General features: G+C 37.4%; 1 protein-coding gene across 4 annotated transcripts in view; it reads right to left on the bottom strand.

Annotated features, from left to right (window-relative positions):
* Positions 1–18,296, bottom strand: part of tspan17 (tetraspanin 17) — a 63,420-nt gene extending 45,124 nt beyond the window's left edge. For 3 of the 4 annotated variants that reach the window (XM_073921196.1, XM_073921197.1, XM_073921198.1), the window contains exon 1: positions 17,825–18,296. In XM_073921196.1, coding sequence (XP_073777297.1) covers positions 17,825–17,932 — 108 coding nt within the window. In that variant the 5' untranslated portion in view covers positions 17,933–18,296. 4 annotated transcript variants of the gene reach the window in all.
* Between the last annotated feature and the right edge of the window lie 6,339 nt (positions 18,297–24,635).

The following is a 24,635-nucleotide window of genomic DNA, read 5'->3' as shown; positions in this document are numbered from 1 at the left end:
AAGTTATTATATAAAGCAACAGTTACTCAAATAAGCACTCGTTACAACCGAGGTCTGCAGAAGAGCATCTTTAAACACACAACACATCCAACATTGAGGCGGGTGGGCTACAGCAGCAGAAGACCACACCGGGTGCTGCTCCTGTCCGCTAAGAACAGGAAACTGAGGCTACAATTCACACAGGCTCACCAAAACTGGACAATAGAAGATTGGAGAAACGTTGCCTGCTCTGATGAGTCTTGATTTCTGCTGCGACATTTGGATGGTCGGGTCGGAATTTGGCATCAACAACATGAAAGCCTGGATCCATCTTGCCTTGTATCAACGATTCAGGCTGGTGGTGGTGTAATGGAGTGGGGATATTTTCCTAGCATACTTTGGGTCCATCAGTACTAATTAAGCATTGTGTCAACACCACAGCCTACCTGAGAATTGTTGCTGACCATGTCCATCCCGTTATGACCACAGTATCTTCATCGTCTGATGACAACTTTTAGCAGGATAATGCATTATGTCAAAGTGCGAATCATCTCAGACTGGTTTCTTGAACATGACAATGAGTTCACTGTACTTAAATGGCCTCCACAGTCACCAGATCCTCAATCCAATAGAGCACCTTTGGGATATGGTGGAATGGGAGATTCACATCAGGGATGTGCAGCTGAGAAATCTGCAGCAACTTTGTGATGCTATCATGTCAATATGGAGCAAAATCTCTGAGCAATATATTTCCATTACCTTGGTAAATCTATGCCACGAAGGATTAAAGCAGTTCTGAAGGCAAAAGTGGTCCAACCTAGTACTAGTAAAGTGTACCTAATAAAGTGGCCACTGAGTGTACATCGCAGGATAAAAAAATTACGCAATGTTGATTGATGTGAGTTGAGATGACTAAAATAAGTTAATTTGATTCAATCTTAAAAAATGATGCAGGATTATTTTTTTTTTTTACAGCGTATAGCGGGGTCCTCATAACATTTCTTTTAGTTTTATCACAAATAAAGAAAATGGCTTCTTTTTGGATCTAAATGGTTACAACATCTATTTCTCTGGCCTCAAATATGGAAATAATGATAGCAAGTTCAGTGTTTCCAACAAGATGCCGGAGACAGGTTTCAAACAGGACTTCCAGACCTCATCTAGGATACAAATCTCACCCGAAACGTGAGCTTTTGTCTATTTCAAAGCGCACACACACAAAACAATAGCACTCTGTGATTACAACATAATTGCTGGACATCAGCAGTGGCTCAATCTCCGCATGTTAGAGTCAGTTTTAATAATTGATGGAACAGCGAGAGTGACTCTGGCCTGATTCATCTGTGTTTTAGCGAGAATGAGTCAATGTGTGCGAGTGAGAGAAGAGCCTGCTGGGAAATGGCATGGAAATAAACTCCCTCGCAGAGCAACAGAGGAAGAGGGGGAACGGACATGTGGTTCCCATCTGCCGTATGAACCTGGAGGATATGAAAAGGAAAAACATACAAAAACACAAAGCTTCACATGAGCTCAGCGTGAGCTCAAAAGAGGACAAACACACGCAATAAACACTTGAGGTCTCTGTTAGAAATCCGAAATGCACATTCTGTACATAATACACAAGCCGCATGTTAGGATTGGGCTGATAAAATATTTCGAATCAGGTCACACAGCAGAAATAATATGCAACAAAAAATAATCAGCCAGGGGTGTCCACACTCGGCCCTGGAGGGCCAGTGCCCTGGAGAGTTTAGCTCCAACTCTAATCAAACACACCTGAACCAGCTAATCAAGCTCTTACTAGGAAGAGACTTCCAGGCAGGTGTGTTAAAGCAAGTTGGAGCTAAAGTCAGCAGGACACCGGCCCTCCAGGACCGACTTTGGACACCCCTGACTAAGGCCCAATCCCAATCGTACCCCTTACCCCTACACCTCGATTTGCGGGTTCACGTGAAGGGGTAGGGGTGTCCCAATTCTCTTTAGCTTTTCAGGCGTAGGCCTAAGGAGAAGGGCTAGATACTCCTTGAAACGAAGATTTTTCAGGACCACACTCGAAACCAAGAGGTATAAAATTTTCCCAGAATACACCATCTGAAGCGGCAGCATGGCTGCACACGAAAGTAAAAAGTCATTCTTATGAATTTTTACAACAAACAATCACATGTTTTAAAGGGCAGATAGTTTACTCCTTTTTATGATTTAATATTAGTATTAAGGTTCTTCTGAGTGTGCCAGTTTAGGTTCAGTTTAAAACACAGTTCAGATGTTTTATAATAATGTGTTAAAAAGTGTCATGTTGGGGGCGTGTACGCAGCTTGCTGTTTTAGGGGCGTGTTGCTTCACATGAAAGTTAGTTTCGGCTTCCCGCCCAACAGAACAAGGGGGCGGAGCTGAAAGAGGGAGCAGGAGTGAGAGTACATTGAGTGAGACGTGTACACTATGGTTGTAACGGTATGAATATTTTACGGTATGATAATCGTCTAAAACAATACCACGGTTTGACGGTTTCGCGGTATACGGTATTAAATAGTAATTCTCATAGCAAAGACCCTGAAAAGAATAAGAACACGTTTTCTGACTGAACAAAGGTTTTATTTCAACAAACTTTTGAAAGAACCATTTTAATAGAACTATAGAAGTCTTTTATAAAAATAAACTGAAAAATCTCCCATTTTAATAAATTAAATTAGAAGGAATAAACAAGCAAGGTCTTTTAAGATTAGACAAAAATAAACTTAAACTGTCCTTCCTTATAAGCAGGATAAATGGGAGACCAAAAGTGCAATACCAAGTTTATGGCTGTAAATATGTATTTAAAGCGTTGTTTTTTTCAGTCTAGGTTGTGATGAAGAAATGTAAGCATGTTGAGATTTTCAGGACTTAATCTTGACCGCTGAGGTGAGAGAATGTGTCCACTTGTACAATGAACAAATAAAAAAATAATAAAAGTCCAAATAAACATGGTGCAAATCCTCAGTAAAAAATAGATATAAATATTTACTATACTATAAATAGTTACATAGCGAAACTAGTTTCAATATGGAACATCCTTAGGTTTTATGTGCCAGCATGGATATGGTTGTCTGTGGATATGGATTTGGATGTGGTTGTATGCAATGCAGACAAACAGCTGCACCTTCATTTGTGTCTTTTGAAAACAGCAAGAGCAGCAATTCGTCTTTGCTGTGTCACTGTTTTGTCATGTTTTTGTGCTGCTGTGCATGCAAAAGTACTTAGTATGAGAATTATTTCATGCAAAACTTTTTTTTTTTTGCGTTTTATTTAGCCGCGCAGAAATGTATGCCTATCTCTCATTCCGTGTTGTTCAAAAAGCTCAGTGTTGGTCCACAAACAAAAGCGAAACCTATGCTTATTGGTTGTGATATAGCGAGTTTGAACCAATCTGGGCATGGAGGAGGGACAATGCATCAATGTATCATGTCTGGTTTGTCCGGAGACACAGTGACGAGCGTTTCTTTGTCAAATCAGCGTTGTCAAATTTTGATGACGTAACCGCACTGATTCCGGAGCCTCTGAAAGTCCGCGAATGTTATGTGATACAGCACTGGAAAGCTGAGATTCTCTTCTTTATGCCAATCTTTGAATTGTATGAATCGGATCAGCGGATCAAAAGTTATTAAACATTTAAGAGCAATACTTATTTTTAGCCGCGGGCGGCTGTCTCGGTCTTTAAGGGTTAAAACCGTTGATATGCAATTGTTCATGGTATGATAATCGTGCACGTTCAAATCGTGGTAAACCGTCATACCGGTATATTGTTACAACCCTAGTGTACACAGAGACGGTCCGCGGTGCCCAGACGCAGACTCGAAGCGTTGCCACGTGCACACCGACAGAAACCCACGGCCAGAATTCCAAAATGCATGGCGCTGCGTCAGCGTCGCGCCACACAGAGCAGCGCTTCTGATGTGCGACCTGCAGGCAAGTTCGGTATTTTATATCCAATAGAGAGACGCACACATGAGGCAACGTGTTTGCACTTTTCCAGCTGCACCTAGGTAAGATCACAGGGAGCTTCTGTGAACGTAAGAAATGCAAACAGCTGAAGTTTAAGGTGGACACAATGAAAAGTACACATGTTTGCAAACCTACTAAAAGTTACAAACAATAATTACGATTAGAGCGATAATGAAAGCCCAATGAGCCTTGCATCTAAAAATAGAGCAAGGATGTTCCTTTAGTGATATCGCTTTGACTCAAGCTGAAAATGGCGGACGTGAAACCACAAACTGAGGCTTAGGTGACGCGAGCCTGTCAATGAATATCAGTGGGTGGGGGGACCGAATTCCTACAAGTTGCGGTCGGTCTGAAAACCGCTCCAATTGGTCCACCGTTTTTATATTGTTAAATTGAAAAAAAGCACTGGGTGTGTTTATATCACCCCAATATGACGGTCTACACACTATACATACACACATGTCTGTCCAAACAACTTGAAAAGTAGATTTTTTACCATAGGTGCCCTTTATTACAATCATAACGGTGTTTGTGCTTTACCATCATGCTTAAAAAAAATAATAATAATAAATAAAAAATTACTGAAATAAAAATCTATCTATAACACCTAATAATAACTCCTGTACAGCAGTTGACACTCGAATATCCTGTCAGAAAAGCCTAGTGGCTGGGAATAAGCTTTTACAGTGTCTGCGATAATGTTAATGTTGTTTTCATGTGTTTGTAGATGAATATGGCCACGGTGTAAATACACAGCACAGTAAAGATCTTATTGCCACATTATATCGACATGATAACATGATATTGTTGCCTTCAGTGATTTCCTGAAGATAAATACCAAAAAATAAAGCAACTGGAATAACTGCAGCAGTCGCAATCGTCAATCTCAAATGAAGCAAGAGATCGCGATGAGATATGTTGACGTCTGCAGGTGCTGTAGTGCTGTCGCATATATATATCACCGTTCTAGTGATTTTTTAATATTTTAATGAACAAAAATGTACATGTTGTGCCTTATATTATCCACAAGCATGCAAACAAACACAGCTGTCCCTGCTTTTGCTGGATCAGTGGCTGTATGTTTGACAATAGCTGCACGGCTCTGTCAGCTCCATAGCGAGAGGCTGAATGGGGTTCACTGAGAGACAGAAGGCCGTTGCTCACACTCGGGCCACTCAGACACCGTGGGAACAGCACGTCCCTCTCAGACACCCCCAAACATCTTCATTTGAATACAAGACAAGAGGGCTGCTGCAAGTAGGGCTGGAGGATAAAAATTTGGGGGGAAAAAAATCCTATGAATGCAATACATTTGGCATATAAAATAAAAAAAACAATCCAATCTCTCTGCTATACGAATATTGCATTAACTATTATTGCGATAAATCCAATTCTTTTAATGTATTGTGCAGCTATAGTTGCAAGGGTGCCGAATGGAAATGAAAAGGCAAGAATTAAAGGCTGCTTGGGTGGAAAGGGGGAGGTTTGATGGTGGGAACTCAAATATGTCCCTGCGAAGCCTCCAGAGTAGATATCAGACTGCGATTACAGAGCGAGGCGTCTGTAATTACAGGCCATCTACTTGGACAAGTCTAAAGCTAGTGAAGTGAGCGCTCTTTAGGGATCAGGTAGGTTTCTGCCCGATCAGACTGTCTCCACTTTAAACCAATCAGACGGGCATTAGACGGTACGGGTGCACAGGGGTCAAACTGTCTGCAAAGACAAAAGGAGTCCAGAGACAAAAGAAGGCTTTCAGACGCAACGAGGGGACCGTAAACTGACAAGGAGATCAGACTTAATTATTGATGCTATTACTCATATGTTTGGGAAAGGGATTTGAGTGTACAAAAGCACTCATCCTGTAAACACCTATGACACCTCCAATTGTGGAAATTGTTGAAAAGTGGTAATATGTGTGCAATGATTAGGTCAGAAAACACAGCTGTATGTATAGAACCCTGTAAATAACCACACAGAACACCATAGCAACTACATAGCAATGTCCAGTCTGAGCACTTAACAACCACATAGCAACACCCTGACCTCACCGAAAAATGCGCTTCAAAGAAACACTTTTCCCTTCAAAGAGAAGTCAACCACTGCAATTCTTTTAGATGTAGTTCTTACATGATCGTTCACTGAAAACTCCACAAAGTCAAGCATGCAATGTTGTTTTGGCATTACATATACACTCAACTGACTTTAATATTGCCATTTTTGGGTTTAGTCGTTAAAACAACCCTAACTTTATTCTTAGTTTAAGTCTTTTAGTCATTCAACTTGTGTAACTACTTCACTAGGGGTGTCAAAATTAATTGTTTCGTCGGTGCACCGCGATGCAGACGCGGACAATTCGGTATGGGTTCAGTAATAATCATAACCGGTTATTATGTACTGACTTCATTTATCTCCTATGCGCTGTCGCGAGGGAGGTGAGCACGAGTATTTATAACACTCAGGAGCCAACTCAGGGTTGGCCCGTGGCATAGGCACCATAGGCAAATGCTAAGGACACTGTATATCCAGGGGGGCGCCAGAAATGAGCGCAGTTCAGTTGGTTTTGTTTTGATATTCCTGACACACATTCAGTTATAGACGGCAATAACTCAAAAACCTCTTACCCTAAAAAGATCTAAAGTGAGTTTCCTACAAAAAGACAAAGCTGGTTATAATTCACAGCTGTCTTTCTTTTTTTTTTTTTCGCTCGACATTACGAGCACTGCTCCGTTTAAGCCCTCGCAATATGTGTTTAGCCGAGAGAGCTCGCGCTGAGTGGAGCTTTCAGTAAGGGATCGTCGGAAAAGTGCTTCTTTTTTTTCGTTTTTTTTTTTTTCGTTTTTCTGCTCCGCTCAGCGCGAGCTCTCCCTGTTGTGAGGGCTTGTGTGTGTGTGTGTGTGTGTGTGTGTGTGTGTGTGTGTGTGTGTGTGTGTGTGTGTGTGTGTGTGTGTGTGTGTGTGTGTGTGATCTGAACTGGTGATCTGAGAGTTCTTTGGCCACGACAGATTACTGTGCATATTTTTCTTTTCTTTCTTTTTTAAGAAATGTTTTGTTAAATAAAAAGTATAGTATACAGCTATATTTTGCTTGTTTTGACACATTAAAATTTTGTGGCTAAGAAAGAATTATTGTTTAGTGTTGTTATAGAGATAAATTTGGTACATCGTTAATTTTGAGCTCTAAAAAAAGTCATGTGAAATTAAAAACTAATTGCAATATAACACTATGAAACCACAACCCATTTGCTCATGCTCATTGAGCAAGCTCATACTCGACACACAAAAAGTGAAAAGAATGAGGACGCAAGTGGACATAACACAAAATTTAAATCAAGTAACTTTAGCATGTCAATGTCAAATTTATGCATATAAAATATAGTTTCCCAACAACAAAATTGTGGCTAGTGAAAATGCAGAGTGGCTGGTAACATTGGAAAACTACTAGCCACAGTGGCCGGTGATTAAAAAAGTTAATGTAAAGCCCTGATTACCATGAATTTTATCAGAATCAGAAAGAGCTTTACTGCCAGACTTATTCACACATACGAGGAATTTGTTTACGTGACAGAAGCTTCTACAGAATTACAGAGACAGGAAAAAAACAGATAATGAATATATTTTAAAAATAGAAGCAAGTAGTAGATGCAAATATACTAGGTGTAACGATACACCAAAGGCACGGTTCGGTTCACGGTTTTGGAGCCACGGTTCGGTTCTGTTTGCTGTGGGGTTAGGGTTGATGTCATCTTAACAGCAATGCTAAGGAACAATAGATTCACTTAAAAACAAGAACAACTAAACTTTTTCCTTATTAACTTTGCCATCACATTTTTAGTACAGTCAGGTTAACCATGGTTTCCGCTACATTCATTCTTCCATGGCGGGGCGCCTCGAAAAATTCATCCCGCCACGGCTACATTACAGCTTCTCATTCAAAACATTTTATTTTTTAATAGTGGGTGACAATCGCACCAAAACATATTAAAGGGTAAGTGAATTATAACAGCGCAAACTTTTCTGTAACCGTAGTAGTTCTGTGCGTCATTTGTTTAACCCTTTAAGGTGACTTGCTGACTGACTGACTGGCTGGCTGACAGGTGCGTGATTCGTGAGGCCAGCAAACAGCCGTTTCACTTTACTTCAGGATGCATTAATGCTACTCTCTAGGTCTACTAAAGACATTCATAAGCATTCCTAGCAAATCTAATAAATGCTGGAGACATACTCGTTACATAAACGCACTCAGCAGCGTTTGTTTGAGAGCGCACAAGAAGATCTGCGCGCTCTTGAAGCAGCTTATATTTGAGGTGGCGTGCAAGAAGTTTTGTGCAGGAGCAGAGGAAATCGGCGCTCAAGCAGAGAGTCACATGCTCGTACATGTAGGTTAATACAAATGCGAGCTCGACTACTAATACTGCGCTCACGACATTTGTCATTGAAATAACACAGGTATTTAGTAGATCTGCGTAAAAAAAAAAATAATAAGGACTGCCGCAAAAATATTGGTTAAAAAATGGGTAATATGAATATTCACTTAACACCGCGCTCTGACACAAATGTGCATGTATGTGACAGTTAAAGTGCTCACATTAAGATGGCGTTAGATGTATGTACTCTGCTCGTCTCCGAACCTGTCCGAGGATTAGCGCGGCCTGCACACACACAATAGCATGCGCTCTTTCGCGCTTAAAAAAAAAATGAATAATTCGAACATACATCAATGTGTGTTTTCAGCATCCCGTGCTGAAAAAGTTACAGTACAGTACATGCTTTAGTCATTTTCATGTGGAACTGAGCTTTGCAGAGCAACAAATGTGTACAACTGGAAAGGGGGCGGTATATGATGGAATAATCGTTTATCTCGATTAATGGTTTTTCATAATCGTTAGAAGCCAAAATTGAAACAAAACCGGATTTTCGATTAATTGCACAGCCCTAGTTGTACCTTCATTAAGAAATCTCTCATTTGTAATATGCGAGCATATTTACTGTACAAAACTTGTCAGTGAACTATGAAGGCTAAAAAAAATTATAATTATAAACAAATTAAATTAATCGCAATTCGAGTCAAAGTTCAATTAATTTAAATGTTTTGATTTTAGGCCAAGTCGCCCAGCCCTAATATGGAGTATGTTGACCAAAAGCTGACCAAACAAGCGTACCGAGACCTGTTTGAAGAGGTGGCCTTTTCAGGTCTACACTTTCAAACAAACCCTGGAGCGGTTTGTTTGTGGTGAGAATATGATCCGAACTAAAACAGGTCCAACCGCAAAAAGTTCAGCGCCTTTTAGACTAATCCAGCTGCCGTAGGCCGATGCGCTGTGCATTATGGGATATGGAGGAAAAATTTACCTGATGGATCGTTGGTAATATTTCCGCAAGATGACCATGTCGCAGTTCAGCTAAATTAATTCACGCCTCCTCCTGAAGTGACGAGCGATGCATTAAACACTGTTTTCCAGCCGCGCTTCATTCTCGAAATGTATAGTTTGTCTAAAGCAGGGATCCAATCAGTCAGCGTAGTCGTCCCTCCAGAGTAAAAACTACTTATTGTGTCTGCCGGTTTTGTTTACTTGCGGGAGTTCATTGGCATTTTCCCGCACGTGAAGGCTAACCAATCAAAAAGCAGTTTAGGAAATATGTTCAATGATGACTGCATTTTGGTTCGTTTCAAATACTTCGGACCAAAGCCAGCAGTGTGGTGTGAAAACGACCCAAAGACGGCAGAAAATGCAACAATGTATCATTTATTGCCCTTGGTCCGGACCAAATGAAGCAAACTACAGATGTGAAGCACCCTAAAAATCAGATTTGGTTCAGTGTGAACTACATCTAAAACGAACATAAAGAAATGTTTAATTTACCTACAGCATTTAGCAGAGGATTGATTTCAGCTTCCAGGAGTATAAGCTGACATTCTGGCCACAGTTTAGTGAAACACTGCTGTGCAGGATACAACAAAACACAACAGGCTCTCAATAACGTGGGAACAATAGCAGTAGGAGGGCAGGCTGTTCTAGGGGCAGCGGATCATTATGCAAGGTTAACATTTCAGACGGGACGACATTAAAGCGTGAGGGGGCACCAATTACCAGCACGCCTACCAGAAGGGTCTTCTCTACCCCATTCAATAGTAACAATTGAAAGGAGACCGAGCTGAGATTTACGACACCAAGAAGCTGAACAGAATCAGGCTCCAGGCGATCTGTTGTTCACCTCAGGAGTGACTCATGGAAGCTTCCCACTCCAAGTGCTTCCTTTAATCTCACAATATATCACATTAAAACCGTAGTGGAAAGATCGGCTTTTTAATAATGATGTAATGGAGAAACATATTTAAGACTTAGGAGAGACTTGAGGGAAAGATTTGGGAGAACCAAAATGTACTTATCTGTCATATTTTTTCATAGTAAAATTGTTTTGAAAACACAATACTTTTTTCAGCAAAACCAAATTGTTCAGAAAATTCAAGATTAAAAAATAAATAAAAATATTTATGACAAAACATTTTAATATGCATGTAAACTCGAATAATCAGATTTGGTTTAGTGTGAAATACATCTAAAAATAAAATAAATGTGTTTAATTCAGCTACAACATTAAGTAGAGCGTTGATTTCAGCTTCCAGGAGTATAAGCTTTTTAAAAAAAAATTAAAAGTTAATTGACTTTTCTTGTGTATTTCATTTGAATCCTAAAAAATATTAGTGAATGCACAATGGATCAGTTTGTCTTATTTTGTTCAGTAAACAAAAAAAAATCTTGTTCAGTAAACATGATCATTTTTGTTCAGCAAACAAAAATATCTTGTTGGGAAAACAAGGAATTCAACTAAATATTTTGAGTTGACTGGTCTTCAGACCCTGTTTGTTGAGTTAACTCAAAAAGCTGTGTGCCTTATTATATTAAGTTTAAAATCAACTTTTTTTTTACAGTGCATGTATATATTAGCTATTGTGATGTGAGCACATTGAGTCTTCACATCTCCACACATCATTTACCTCCTCACGTCACGTGTTGTGGCTGCTATATGCTATGCATAATATACGGGAGCACATATGCGTCTTCCTCTGCTTGTAAACTCATAAACAAACATTTGTGATCAGTTTATGAGATAGGCAAGATTATAGAGTACCAATCGAGTCTTTAAATATAACCATCGGCCGATATCGATATTCGGCTGATCGATCGGAGCATAGTTGTTACACTACTGGAATTTGGTACCAATCGATGCTAAAATTTAAAAAACCTTCATTTCCCACGAACATTTGAGTTTGTTCTTAATTGATTGGCCATTGTGTTCACGTGCTCAACAGAAATTACTGTGATTGACTGTGAAGTTCACTGAACTCACCCATCTTTACTGAATGTAAACACAGATAACGAGACAATGGAGCATTTTAAAGCCATGAAGATCAGATGGTGTGTTTATAAGCTGAGAAACAAGCGATTCACTGACGAATTGACTGATCTTCACAGCTACATATTAAATATATATTATGCATTAAACTAGGGCTGGGCGATTTTTTCGATTAATTCGTATTTACGTTTTAAGACGATTACATTTTTTATTAAATCAAGGTATCGTAATTTTTTTAATAAAAATATTAGATACATTATAATTGCACCAATGCGCTTTTGTCCACTCTCTGTATTACTCTGCCTGACTTGGTTTCAATCATGGTAGTGACGGACTGAAAACAAAGACTGGACAGCCTAATTTAACCCAATGCATGAAGTTGTGGGCATGCATCGCATGTATGTTGTTGTACACAACAACAAAGTTGTGTATTTTTCTTTTGTTAATACCTTTGCATCAAATGCGCTTTGGTCCACTCTCTCACGCTACTCCAGCGCTGCCTGACGAGGGGATTTACATTCAGACTAATGCAACAAGTAAAATCCTACATGACTTCACGCTTTACTAAGTCACGTCTGTGTGGACTGCCAAGACATATTCCCTTATCAAGTCGATAAGCTCGATCTCTCAACATGTATGAAGGACATAAAAACCTGCCATGTGAAAAACCGCGCCAATCTTAGTTTAAACCGCGCTGATCTTAGTTTGGTTTGAACAGCTGTAGCAGTGAAAATTGAAATTACCCACCCCCATGATGTCATTAGCGGACCTAGTTGAAACCCAGACAGGCAGTCAGGCAGCGTAATACAGAGTGGTGCAAAGCGCATCAAATGATCGGTATATAAAAGGGGGAAAAAAGAAAAATAGAATAAATATATTATTTTATATTAGACACACATCTGGTGCTTGTATTTGCTCCTGCCATACGTTCAAAACTTCACGGATTGGGTTAAATTAGGCTTTACAGTTTCTGTGTTCAGTCCTTTACTTCCACTGTATCTTTTTAAGAAAAAGGCAGCAGCTTTACAACCTGTCATTCAATCAGAAGAACACAAAGTCAAAGCCGAGCTGACAGCCAATCTTTCTCAGGCTCAGCAAAACTTGCAAAAAATACCCCTTTATTCCTGCAACCGGTTAGTGCGGGTGGAAACATTATAACCTATCACAGAGCATCTCTAAAGCCTCATCAGTAGACAGGTTGGTCTTCCTCTCAAGAAACCTGTAAAGAACAGCTACATGTGACTTCTCAACAACATGCTTTATGTTTGCTCGATGCAAACAAAGTGTTGTTTTTTTAATTTGTTATTATTTTTTTTACTGTTGTATATTCGCTTAACTTTTTGAGTTGACTGATGTAATGTTTACCTTGGTTGAAATGGGTATTTTCTCACTATATATTCAGAACAGGAGTATTTATTGTTTAATTCAAAATGCACAATATTGACTTTGATATTTTATTCAAATCTTCTGCAACAACATTTAACTTTTGAATTTGTTTTACATTTATTTACATCTTGTTGACCAATTTATGTATGGCATGGCCATTAAAAATACAATGTTCCTTAACCAGATAGTTTTTCAAGTTAGTTATAAGAGAATGTTACTTCTGTCATGTTGTTGTAATGTTTTAAGTTGACTAGTTAAACCGTAAAAAAAAATAAAAATAAATAAATAAACAAAAAATCGAAATCGTGAATCAGTCAAACTTTATGAAAAAAAAATAGATTTTTTTGCCATATTCCCCAGGCCTGTATTAAATATATATATATATTTTTTATTTAATTATATATATATTTCCTTGTGATGATTTTCCAGAACTACCATTTTTGCAAGCCGTTTTCAAAGGTTTGCCTTTTCAATCGCCTAAAATGAAGGGGTGCGTTCTTCACATGTGGATTACTCAATTAGCTGGATTTGGTTATTGACGATTTGACACAATCCAGGATCATTTCGTTCTTTAAAACTGATCCGAGAATTGTTGTCATTGCAACAGTTCTGTTAGCTCAAACCTGGTCGGGAGCAGGTTTGTCATATAAACAGGATTAGATGGGGTCAGTTCAAGAAAAGTAAATACTGAAAGTTTGTACCGAATTCTGATATTTTATTACAGTAGTAGTTACATATAATTGGGAAAATAGTAGATATTTTTTAACTATATAAAGTTAAATATATTATATATTTATATTAATAAAACTTGTGCAATCTGCACCCCCGAAATGAAAGTACAAAGACTGCCACCTGGTGGTGCAAAGAGAAAACTTATTGATATGAACTTTTTAGATCGCTTTAGTACAATTTGTGTATATGATAATAGACGTGCACAAGATTTGACTTTTTTAAAAGCAATAATACATTTATGCAGTCATAAACATGTTTTGACAGTTAATATGATGGTGCTTTGATGCTTCATAAAAGTTTCAGTCACCTTCACCAATATCAAAATCTTTAGTAAACATCCAGTTATTCTTTACACAGATTAAAAAAACAGCTACAATGATACTACTAAGGCTACTATAATAAGGAAAATCCGCTCTAACTGTAAAACTAAATGAACTGCTCTTGACACATGAAAGGGCCAAGCATGCAGCCCACAACAAGGTGTAAAGTTATTGCGTATCATATTTAACAAACCGTTGACTATAAATTTTACGTAATTTAGCTCACATGAATAACTGAATATTAATTAGATGATTTCATTACGCTGCTGTACTGCCAATCGTTGCATTGCTGATCATGATTTCGAGGATCAATAGATCAGTCCTTCACAACACACACAGCGATCTCAGATCAGTTCATCCAGACATTTTAATCTGATTCGCGATCTTGTTTGATGAACCAAATTAGCGAGAGATCAGTTATCAAGATTAAAAGATCCAGGATCTGCCAAATCATCTTAGATCATTTAAGCGAGGTACGAAGAACGGACCCCAGTTGTCATGTAAACGAATGGTCAAAACGAATAAACACGTTAACATGTAATTGTCCTGCATAAATCATACAGACTGCTTTTTTATAAAAGTGTTTTTAGTAGCTTGACAGCGTGGTCAGTATAAACTGTGATTATGTGGAAAAAATCTACAATAAACACAGCTTCTTTAATTGGATATAAAAGAAATATAATTTATGGGTTTGAAATGGCATGGCAATTAACACATAATAACACAATTAAGAAATTATTTTTATATCCTCAAAAGGGCAGTTCACACAGTCATTAAAATTCTGTCATCATTTACTCATCCTCCATTTGATCCAAATCAGTTTTGAGTTTCTTTCTTCTGCTGAACACAAAAGCAGATATTTTGAAGAATGTTGGGGAAAAAAAAAGTTATTGACAGATTTGTTTTGTTCCTACAACAGGTGTCAACGGCTGCTTTTTATCCAACATTCTTCAGAATATCTTGTTTTGTGTTCAACAGAAAAAGGAAATACATAACCATTTAGAACCAGTTGAGTGAGTAAAAGGTAAATAGGGCTGTGCAATATGAACAAAATAATCATATTGCGATTTTACAAACGAAAATTGCGATTGCAATTTTATTTGCGATTTTGGCAACTTTTTCAAACAAGCTACATACATTCTAAATGAATTCAGTGCACAAGAAGTGCATAACAAAACTATTGAGTCAGTAATTTCTGTGCCGTTTTGACCCTTTCCAATAAGGCACGGGGCTTGCAAACGCTTGAACAATGGATACTAGTTTAGTCTGTTTGGGCTGGCTTTGATGTGTGCTTTTGTTTGTTTCGATGGACTTTGTCGAGATGCATTGATCATGCAGTTTTTTATGACACTGTTTTAAGTGTTGGATCAGATTTGTAGTATTGCTCCGTTTTGTTGGAATAATTTACATTTACATTTTGTAATCCATATGGCTTTTATCCATAGTGACTTACAAATGAGGACAAGGAAGCAATTTACACAACTATAAGAGCAACAATGAATAAGTGCTATAGGCAAGTTTCAGGTCTGTAAAGTCTAAGAAGGAAAGTATAAGTATTTTTATTTTTTTTTTGGTACAGTTAGTGGTATATCCAGAGAGTCAATTGCAGATTAGGAAGTGAAGTGGAGACTAAATAGTTGAGTTTTTAGTCATTTCTTGAAAACAGCGAGTGACTCTGCTGTTCTGATGCAGTTAGGGAGTTCATTCCACCAACTGGGCAGATTGAACGCGAGCGTTCGGGAAAGAGATTTCTTCCCTCTTTGGGATTGAACCATGAGGCGACGTTTATTCACAGAACGCAAGTTTCTGGAGGACACATAGATCTGCAGAAGTAAGAGCAGATAAGAAGGAGCAAAGCCAGAAGTCGCTTTGTAAGCAAACATCAGAGCTTTGAATTTGATGCGAGCAGCAACTGGCAGCCAGTGCAAACGGATGAGCAGCAGAGTGACATGTGCTCTTGTAGGTTCATTGAATAATCATATCACAAGTCTTAAGCCTTGCTCTGTGACACATCCTCTCTCCTGAATCCAAAATACTCCAAAATGACTGTCGCCTAATTTCTCCTTGGCACCAAATCATTTTTATTTTGACCTGCATCCATATTTTATGCTCTTTCCTCCTGCTCGCCTATTCGGTTCTCCCACTCAACTTCGTCATGCGCAGAGTGAGCTGGTTAACATAATAGCTATATTTGCCCGGTGTGCTACGTCAGCTCTGATTGGTTAACATATTAATATCATGCGCACAGGAACATATTCTGAATAAAATTCTAAATAAAATTAATAGATAAAAATTGCAGCCTATAGCGATTTAGAAATTGCGTGTGCCTAAGTTGCGATTTTTTGTGATTGCGATTAATTGCACAGCCCTAGTAAATAGATGTTATTTTTGGGGGAGAACTAATAAAAGTATATGTAGTCTCATGAAACTGTACAAAACAACAACATCCTGATCAACAGATGAAAGAACTCACATTGTCATTTTGCATTACAATCAACACCTCCATGACAGATCTCATGCAATCAGTTTAGCTCCAAATCACAACAATAACAAGAAAAATGTGTTTTTCTAAAGCATGCCGCATAAAAACGTAAAAGGTGAATGCTGTGACGTAATCTGTGAATTGACCCAAGCTCGCTCAACAAATGAGACCTGGATAATCCTATTTACCCTGATCTCCCCAGGCTTCTCAATGGGATGTATTCTTCAGACCTGAAAAGGTACTGTGAAATCCAACATTAATCCATTCCCTTGGGAAAGTGATGATTATATTATGATTATATACCTGGATTGTGTGTGAATACAAAACAATGATGTCTTGTTTAATTTGTTTGTTTTTACTTTGACTGTGTATCTGAATTATGTCTTGCTTTTTCTTTTTTGGTCTATGTGTATGCATTATGCCGTGTTTTTTTGTCTATGTATGTGAATTAAGTCTTGTTTTTGTATATGTATGTGAATTATGTCATGTTATTTGTCTATGTATGTGAATTATGTCATGTTATTTGTCTATGTATGTGAATTATGTCATGTTATTTGTCTATGTATGTGAATTAGGTCTTGTTATTTGTCTATGTATGTGAATTAGGTCTTGTTTTTTGTCTATATATGCGAATTAAGTCTTGTTTTTTGTCATTTTATGCTAATTAAGTCTTGTTTTTTGTCATTTTATGTGAATTAAGTCTTGTTTTTTGTCTATGTATGTGAATTAAGTCTTGTTTTTTTGTCTATATATGCAAATTAGGTCTTGTTTTTTGTCTATATATGCGAATTCAGTCTTGTTTTTTTGTCTATGTATGTGAATTACGTCTTGTTTTTTATCCATGTATGTGAATTAGGTCTTGTTTTTTATCCATGTATGTGAATTAAGTCTTGTTTTTGTATATGTATGTGAATTATGTCATGTTATTTGTCTATGTATGTGAATTAGGTCTTGTTTTTTGTCTATATATGCGAATTAAGTCTTGTTTTTAGTCATTTTATGCGAATTAAGTCTTGTTTTTTGTCAATTTATGTGAATTAAGTCTTGTTTTTTGTCATTTTATGCCAATTAAGTCTTGTTTTTTGTCTATGTATGTAAATTAAGTCTTGTTTTTTGTATATGTATGTGAATTACGTCTTGTTTTGTGTCTTTGTATGTGATTTAAGTCTTGTTTTTTGTCTTTGTATGTGATTTAAGTCTTGTTTTTTGTCTTTGTATGTGAATTAAGCCTTGTTTTTTGTCTATGTATGGGAAATATGTCTTGTTTTTTTGTTTGTTTGTTGTCTGTGTGTGTTAAAGGGTCTTGTCTGCTTTCAAAGTGTGTAAAAGATCTGAAATTGTTCTTTTATAACACTAAGTTTGACAATAAAGTTATAACACATCATATCACTTCACATTTAGAGAGAAAATTGCATCCGAAATATCTCATACAAACACTTGCATACTCGACGACATGTAATGAACATTTTATCCAGCCTAACTTGTTTTTCAATACCGAAGTGGTTAGATGGAAACACATAATAAACAGATAACATAGGCAGTTAATAAAAGTTCAACAGTCACAATACAAAGCAATTAAACGCCAAACTTACCCAAAATATGATGTTGAACCCAAATAAGAAGTATTTGACACAGCAGCTGACCTCTGCTCCTTTAAAGTGATGCTGTTTTCTGCTCATTTTGTCCAGGCCACGATTCATTTGTGTCAAATCCACGATCAGCTCCGAAAAACTACACCAATCGGCAGAAATACGAGCCGAAAACGATTCATTTGTCTATATTTTAGCCGAGAAGGCTGCGAGCCAGCGACACATCGCAAACCACAACAATGCACCATCAACAAGCGCTTTTCCTCACAGCAGAATTCCTCCGTTTTGATCATATAGTCAACGGCTGAGGGGTTAAATGGGTGGGGAAATTAAAGCCCCGGGTCCCTCCTGAAAATCCCCGCTTGATTTGGATTGCTGTCATAAGATGTGTTGGATATTTTAGCCTTGTTTTGGACGTCCCGAAGAAAACAATCCACTGCTATCAAACAATTCAGCGAGTGCAGAGAAGCGCGACACCGCGATCAGTGCACGAGCGCACTGTCAACTGAACGTGCTGCCAAAATAAAAGTCCTGATTTATTTAGCTGACAAATACTCAACGTTTCATTCAGAATCCGCTTAATTCGCCAAATATCCTGGACTTTTTTGAGGTTTTTAAATGCTACAATGGTACAAACAGTTTATTATTTTATATTTTGTAATTTAATATGGATGTATTTGTTCATTAATATTTAATATGTATTATTTTAAGAAGAATTTTAAGTAATTTAGGGGCGAGATCTGACTAGGTCGTTTTTTGTTAAATTAAAAATTAAATTTCAAAGATTTTTTTTTTGTGAATATATTTAGTTTATACTGTAAATAAAAATGTAATCCTTACAATTACTGTTAGTATCTTGCTTAACTCTGTAATAATTTTCACCCCGCAAAAAGAGGCTGCATTTTGAATATCCAATAACTTGTGTGTAAATTAATACAAATTTATTTAACATTTTTTGTTGTTTATTGGTTTTGGAAAATACTGACATGCAGTAATCGACATCGAAAAGTTTTTCAAGATTGTCCTAAGATAAGTATGGTTGTTGTTCAATTGTTTAAGAACCATCTTGATTAAGGATCCACTTCAAATGTTGACTACTGAATAGATATTACTCACAAATCACTCGACAGCGGAGGGGTGCTTTTACTTTGTGATTTCCGGTTATTGTTGTTATTGATGGTCGCTTGTTGCTGCCGGTGGAGCTGTACTGACATGCAGCATCTCTGCCGCACTGCTGCTGTCTGTAGAGAATATAAACATGTTACTGTTTAAACATGATAAAATGATCGAAACATAATATAAACACGCCCCTGAAAGCTGAGATTAATTTACGGATATTTTACATCTCGTTTTTGCTTCGTCACGAAAAAACTTGTTTTTTGTACAAGGGAACAAACTGTACCATGACGTCAGTCGGGACTATTCTTGCAGTGCTTTTGAATGAACTCAAATCTATCATTATTTCCAAATAATAAAATTTTTTTTAGATTAAAAATGTTTTTCTTAAAGGTTGTGATGTGAAAAGCTTGTGTAATGTCTGCACAGATGTGGTCTTTATCAGTTGTAGCTATGTTAGATTGCATCTGTTTTATTCAATAAGTAGCCTAATCGTATGTATTCGCCATTCATTAATATTTGATTTGATAGTTTGAACGCACACCATGGATGTATTCATCCTCTGCAGTGATTTAAGGCAGCTAAAAAACATTGTTAACCATTTTAATCCTATAGGTGGCGCTATTGACCAGGCGCTAGATTTTTTAAATCATAGTATGAATACAATACTTCAATTTACAGACTTAACTAAATGCACTTAAAAACTGTATGTACTGACTGAATTATGGGTCAAAAAAGGAAAATAATAACAACAACAATAATAATAATAATGATAATATTAATAATAATAATTCATTCATTTTCTTTTCGGCTTAGACCCTTTATTAATCTGGGGTCGACACAGTAGAATGAACCACCAACTTATCCAGCATATGTTTTACGAAGCCCTTCCAGAAACAACCCATCATGGGAAACAAACACTCATACACTGCGATCAATTTTAGCATAACCAATTCACCTGTACCATGTCTTTGGACTTGTGGAGGAAACCTACACCAACACGAGGAGAACATGCAAACTCCACAAAGAAATGCCAACTGCTCTAGCCAAGGCTCGAACCAGCAACCTTCTTGCTGTGAGGTGATCATGCTAGCCACTGCACCACTGTGTCGGCCAATGATAATAATATTTATTATTATTATTATTAATTCATTCATTTTCTTTTCGGCTTAGTCCCTTTATTAATCTGGGGTTGCCGCAGCGGAATGAACCACCAACTTATCCAGCACGTTTTTTACACAGCAGATGCCCTTCCAGCTGTAACCCACCACTGGGAAATATTATTATTAATATTATTATTTATTCATTTATTCATTCACTCAGTTTTTTTTTTTTTTTTGGCTTAGTCCCTACATCATCAGGGGTCACCACAGTGGAATGAACCGCCAACTTATCTAGCACAGCGGATGCCCTTCCAACTGCAACCCAGTGCTAGGAAATATTATTATTATTATTATTTATTCATTCACTCAGTTTTTTTTTTTTTTTGGCTTAGTCCCTACATCATCAGGAGTCACCACAGTGGAATGAACCGCCAACTTAACGAGCACAGCGGATGCCCTTCCAACTGCAACCCAGTGCTAGGAAATATTATTATTATTATTATTATTATTATTATTATTATTATTATTATTATTATTATTATTATTATTATTTATTCATTCACTCAGTTTTTTTTTTTTTTTTGGCTTAGTCCCTACATCATCAGGGGTCACCACAGTGGAATGAACCGCCAACTTATCTAGCACAGCGGATGCCCTTCCAACTGCAACCCAGCGCTAGGAAATATTATTATTATTATTATTATTATTTATTCATTCACTCAGTTTTTTTTTTGGCTTAGTCCCTACATCATCAGGAGTCACCACAGTGGAATGAACCGCCAACTTAACGAGCACAGCGGACGCCCTTCCAACTGCAACCCAGTACTAAGAAATATTATTATTATTATTATTATTTATTCATTCACTCAGTTTTTTTTTTTTTTTTTTGGCTTAGTCCCTACATCATAAGGGGTCACCACAGTGGAATGAACCGCCAACTTATCTAGCACAGCGGATGCCCTTCCAACTGCAACCCAGTACTAGGAAACACTTTTAGTTTATTCAATTCCCCTGTAGCGCATACGTTTGGATTGTGGGGGAAGCCAGAGCTCCCGGAGGAAACCCACACCAACATGAGGAGAACATGCAAACTCCACTCACAAACACTAACTGGCCCAGTCTGGACTCGAACCAGCAACCTTCTTGCTGTGAGGTGATCATGCTACCCACTGCACCACTGTGACGCAGTGCATATATACAGTATACCTTTATTGTATTTGTAATCTACAAACACAATAATAAATATGAATTGTTAATATTAATACAAATATTAATATATTTGTTGATGTTAAAAAATGAAAACTATCAATAATGACAATATTGATATTGATAAAGATACATTTTCATTCATTCATTTGTTTTCTTTTCGGCTTTGTCCCTTTATTAATCCAGCACATGTTTTATGCTGCAGATGCCCTTCCAGCTGCAACCCATCACCGGGAAACACCCATACACACACTCAGTCACACACATACACTACGGCCAATTTAGCCTACCCAATTCCCCTATAGTGCATGTGTTTGGCTTGTAAGTGAAACCGGAGGAAACCCACGTCAACGGGAGTAGAGATACATTTTTTAACAATATTATATTCCACATTCAGAATATAAACATGTAGCTTATTGTACTTTTAACAGTGATTTACAGACACAAAATCACAAAGTGTGAATAAAAAAAAAAAAATCACATACTGTTTCATCACTTGAAGTTTCCTTTCCATTAAACCAGGGGTGTACACACTCGGTCCTGGAGGGCCGGTGTACTGGAGAGTTTAGCTCCAACCAGTGGTGGAAAGAGTACTGAAAAAGCATACTCAAGTTAAAGTGCAATTACTTGCCTAAAAATGTAGTGCGAGTAGAGTAAAAGTATCTGTTGTAAATATTACTCAAAGTAGGAGTAAAAAGTAGCCCTTTTAAAAGTACTCATGAGTAGTGAGTATTACGCTGTAGAAAGCTGATGCGTTTACATGTAATTTGTGTATGTTTGTGTGTAAACGTAACATTCTGTAGTGCATTTAGTTATTGCCCAGCACACAACGTCATAAGACGTTAATATTAGGTTAGATTTAGGTTGTGATGTCAGGTGACCAAAATTCAATAGCTCCGTCCGAAACCGCATACTTCAATACTATATAGTACGCTAAAATCAGTATGCGAGCCGAGTAGTATATCCGAATTCATAGAATTCGAAAATCTGTATGCGAGAAGTACCCGGATGACTTACTACTTCCGGCCAGATTCTGGTGTGCATCCCATGCACGCTGCACTATCCCATGATGCCCCGCGAGAGAATTCATGAATGGAAGTAAAGCGACGCAACTGACGCAGGTAGGTCACATGACCATGACAAAATGGCGGATGTAGTACCTCTGAATTCCAATCATACTTTTATCATTCATACTGTATAGAACGCACCTTTCTAACAGCTGAGTAGTACGTTTAAATTCAAATGCTACTGAGTAGTAGGTGGTTTCGGACGCAGCCAATGTCTAGCCAGCATCTAATGACAACATTATGTTGACATCCAATAACAACAACAAATGACGTTGATATTTAGTTAATTTTAGGTTGTTAGAAAGTGACCAAAATCCAACGTGGAGTCAACAACAATCCTATTGATGTCAAATACTGACATTTATTCATCAGTTATGGCAACTAAAATTCAACGTCTGATAGACGTCATAGTGGTAACGTCCACACAACATCAAGCTGTAACATCATTAGACGTTGATATTTGGTTGGTTTTAGGTTGGACATTGACATTGGGCTGACGTTGAGTTCTGATGTCAACACGATTTCATTTCCAAACAAAATGCAGTGTCTCCACGACGTTAGGGTACAATTTCAATCTGATGGCAGGTTGACGTCTTGTGTCTGCTGGGTGTTTAAGGCCATTTCGGTCATCATACATTAAACATCCATCATCTTCTCATCAGTGACATGCATCTAAACCAGGGGTGCCCATACTCGGCCCTGGAGGACCGGTTTCCTGCAAAGTTTAGTTCCAATCCCAATCAGACACACCTGGGCTAGCTAATCAATCTCATACTAAGCTTTAACATCCTTGCAGGTGTGTTGAGGCAAGTTGGAGCTAAAATCTGCAGGACATCGGCCCTCCAGGACTGAGTTTGGGCATCCCTTTTCAAAACAGTCTCTGGGTCGATGCGTGTAAAGATTTTGAACATCTTCTTGGACACTTTTAATGCTTCAAAACACATGGTTCGACGCTAAGGATTTTTTTGACTGGCTAGGTCGGGCCAGTAGTTCAGATTTTCACTTGCCCTGCCAGAATATTCACTGGCCCCACTAAAAAATTTTTTTAAAGAAGTTAATAACACACATTTTTAATAATGTGTCAAAAATAATGTCTGTGAATTTAGAATTTAAATATTTAAAAAATGTAAATAAATGTATATTGACAGAATTTAAATTGTTATGGAGTGTGAAAATGTGCAGGTATTTTATTGCCGTTCTCAATGATTTAACAAAAGGTGACTGACTTGCCAAACTGATGGCAAACTCCTCACTTCCTTTTTTTCGTTGTGTTGTATCCACATAAATGTCTGCTTCTAAGACGTTAGCCTCATAACTTGATGTTGCCGCCATTTTACTGTCTCTTCGCTGTACTGGTTGCCACCAAGTTACAGAAAAAAGTAACCTGCTCACAACATCCAATCATATGTGTGATTTGATTAAACAAGAATTAGAGGACTGAATTTTCTAATCCCCATAGACAAGAAAGTAATGACTGCAGGTTGAAGAAAAGTAGTGGAGTAAAAGTACAGATACTGCACTAAAAATGTACTTAAGGAAAAGTAAAAGTACACATCTATAAAATTACGCAGCAAATTACAATTTCTGATAAAAACTAATCAATTACAGTCATTTTAGTATTTCTAATTAGTTACTTTACACCACTGGCTTCAACCCTAATCAAACACTCTTGTATAAGCTAATCAAGCTCTTGCCAGATACACTAGAGCAGTGGTGCTTAACCCTGTGAGATCTACCTTCCTGCATAGTTCATCTCCAACCTTGATCAAACACACCTGAACCAATTAATTAGAACCTGAACAGCACTTGATAATTACAGGCAGGTGTGTTTGATATGGGTTGCAACTGAAATCTGAAGGAAGGTCGATCTCCAGGAACAGGGTTGGTCACACCTGCACTAGAAACTTCCTGGCAGGTGTGTTGAAGCAAGTTGGAGCTAAACTCAGCAGGACACCCGCCCTCCAGGACCAAGTTTGGACAGCCCTGCATTAAACCAAAAAAGTTGACACGGTGGCTCAGTGTGTAGCACAATCACCTCACAGCAAGGTCATTGGTTAGAGAAAAAATATATAATTAAATAAAATAAAATATAAAATATAAAAAAACAAAACAAAATAAAATAAAACAAAAAATAAAATTAAATAAAATTAAAAATAAAATATAAAAAAACAAAATAAAATAAAACAAAACAAAAAAATCTAATTAAGTTAAAAAATAAAATGTAAAAGACAAACAAAAAATTAAATAAAAAATAAATAATAAAATATATAAAAACAAAAAAAACAAAAAAAAAATAAAATAAAACAAAGCACAACAAAAAAA

This window comes from Danio rerio, chromosome 14, assembly GCF_049306965.1.
Source record: "Danio rerio strain Tuebingen ecotype United States chromosome 14, GRCz12tu, whole genome shotgun sequence".
NCBI lineage: Eukaryota > Metazoa > Chordata > Actinopteri > Cypriniformes > Danionidae > Danio > Danio rerio.
Note: the sequence above shows the minus strand (reverse complement) of the source record. Positions and strands in the feature narration are given on the sequence as shown.